Raw genomic sequence first — 2,300 nt, forward strand, 5'->3', positions numbered from 1 at the left:
GTTGCTATTTTAAAGAAGATAAGATCTCAACCATGGTAACCAGCAGTGCGAGACAGGGAAAAGCTTTCAAAAGCATGCAGGGCCTGGGAGTGTGTGAGTGTTGCTCCTAATTTGCACACTGTCATTGTCAACAAAGTCCTTACAGCCAAGATGTGTTATCATGAACCAGACTGATAATAGTATGTTGTTCCAAAATAAAGTGACTTCATTATGTGCATAAATAATGTCATTAGAACCATCCCGCAACAAGTAATTAGACTGACAGTGATTTTACTTAAGGTCAGTGCTAGGTGGAGAAGTAATTACATATGATGTGAGCACTCTTAGGTAAGTAGGTACCCCTCTGAGTAACTCCTTCCTTCGCTGATGGCTGTCTGGCTTTCTGGCCATATCATCTTTCTGTTTGCATCTCAGTGACAGACACACGAATGTCAGATGAGATTGTGCACAACCTGGATGGCTGCGAGATCTCATTGGTAGGAGACGACTTGGACCCAGAGAGGGAGTACCTGCTCCTGGATGGGGCACTGCTGCAGCAGCGGGGCCTGGAGCTCGTTAACACCTCTGCCTACCTGACCATCACAGGTACGTCCTCTCCGTGGTCACAGCTATCCAGTTATGCCTCTGTCACCGCCTGTCAGGCATCTGGGAGAAGCACTTGATGTTAGAGAAGTGTTGGTGTACTTGGTGACACTGAGATGTAACCACTTCTTGAACTCCTGGCTTTTGGAAGTCCCAGACCGTTTCCTTGGGGAGGTGGCTTGTCCTCCAGCACAAAGTACTGGGACGTGGTGTCAGCTCTCACCCAGGCTTGTATCACTCCTCCTGACATACTCCTTGGGGTTTGGTGTTCTCAGGTATCAGTAGCATTTTGCATGACACGACTGGAGGACACCATATCCCACAGCTTTTGGACTCCTACAACACTATTGTACTCTCCAGAATGTAAGAGGGCTGTTGCTCTCCTTCCCTTCCACTTGTTTTCGCGATGCAAGCAGGGATTCCATCAGGTCCTTAGCAGCCAGCTCCATGTCCAAGCCCTTCCCAAAATTCATGAACCCAGCATTGCCTTGCATCCCTCTATAGCTTCTAGTTGCTGCAGGGTTAGGATGCCAGGTGACTTTGGAGCAGGAGCTTCCTCACCCCACCCCTCTCTCCTTGTCTCAGGCGTGGAGAGCATTGCAGTTTACGAGGAGATCCTCCGCCAGGTCTCCTACCACATCAACCACGGTGCTGCCCTCTATGAAAGGAAGTTTCACCTGTCCTGCACGGAGATGAACGGACGCTACTCCAGCAATGAGTTTACTGTCGAGGTACAGGACCGATGCATGCACACAGAGGTTCCTCCTCGTGCACGGAGAGGACACGGTGCATGGGAATGCATGGAATGTGCCATGGACACAGGGTTGAGTCCCCACACTCTGGTCTTTCTGCAGGTGAATGTTCTCCACAGCATGAACCGAGCCGCTCATCCCAGCCATATTCTGAGCTCCCAGCAGTTCGTGCACCGAGGCCATCATTTACCCGCAGAGCTGTCTGGGCACAGTTTGGCAAGCACCCACAACAGCCCAAGTATGTAACACTACCTTTTGGGTTTATTCCTTTAGATCAGGATGCTGACTTTCTGATACCCTGGCAGAACCTGTAGCAGAGGATTCCTCTCAGGCTCCCTGTACCCATTATCAGGTTCTCATCATACTGTCCTGTTCCACTCGTCATTAGCCAGTGGACTGCAGTCTTTGTCAAACTGTATTTTAGAGCATGGTGCAACAATCCTCCTCTTGTGGGATATTGTTTTCTTGGTGTAGAAGCAGACTAAAATCTACACTGCAGAGGGTCTAAAAAGAATAACTAAGCTGACTTCATTCATGCACCTTGAAAAGGTGCTGTGTGGGCTTGTGTAATTTCAGAAAGAAGCTTCAACAGCAGGAGAGAAAAGTGAGTCAAGACTGGCACTGCTCTAAAAAAAGACATGGGAGTAGGTGGTGGTCAACAAAGCAGGAAAATACAGGAGATGATAGACAAGAGGAGAATTGTTGCCCCCAAAACAGAGGAGAGAGAAGCCTGAAAGCTAGACTAGATGTTTGTTTGTCCTGGTAGCCCTGTGCCACAGGCATGACCACACTCCAATCAGTTTTTCCTGGGCTGTGAAAGCTCTGGGACTTGTTACAGACATTTTGGTCCCCTGTTGTAGGGAACAAACAAGGCACCTTTGAGCTAGCTTTTGCTGCAGCTTGCTGCAGTAGCTGATCCCAAGCTGGTCCAGCCCTGCAGCTGGCACTGCAGGGGCAGCCCCTGCA

General features: G+C 49.3%; 1 protein-coding gene across 1 annotated transcript in view; it reads left to right on the plus strand.

Moving 5' to 3' along the window:
- CLSTN3 (calsyntenin 3) overlaps window positions 1-2,300 on the plus strand; it is a 12,685-nt gene that overhangs the window by 8,644 nt on the left and 1,741 nt on the right. Inside the window, exons 13-15 of the mRNA XM_008631831.2 lie at window positions 415-585; window positions 1,168-1,313; window positions 1,437-1,572. Of these exons, the coding sequence (XP_008630053.1) occupies window positions 415-585; window positions 1,168-1,313; window positions 1,437-1,572 (453 nt within the window). The remainder of the gene's footprint in view (window positions 1-414; window positions 586-1,167; window positions 1,314-1,436; window positions 1,573-2,300) is intronic.

The sequence above is a fragment of the Corvus brachyrhynchos genome, unplaced genomic scaffold, assembly GCF_000691975.1.
Source record: "Corvus brachyrhynchos isolate BGI_N302 unplaced genomic scaffold, ASM69197v1 scaffold3, whole genome shotgun sequence".
Classification (NCBI taxonomy): domain Eukaryota; kingdom Metazoa; phylum Chordata; class Aves; order Passeriformes; family Corvidae; genus Corvus; species Corvus brachyrhynchos.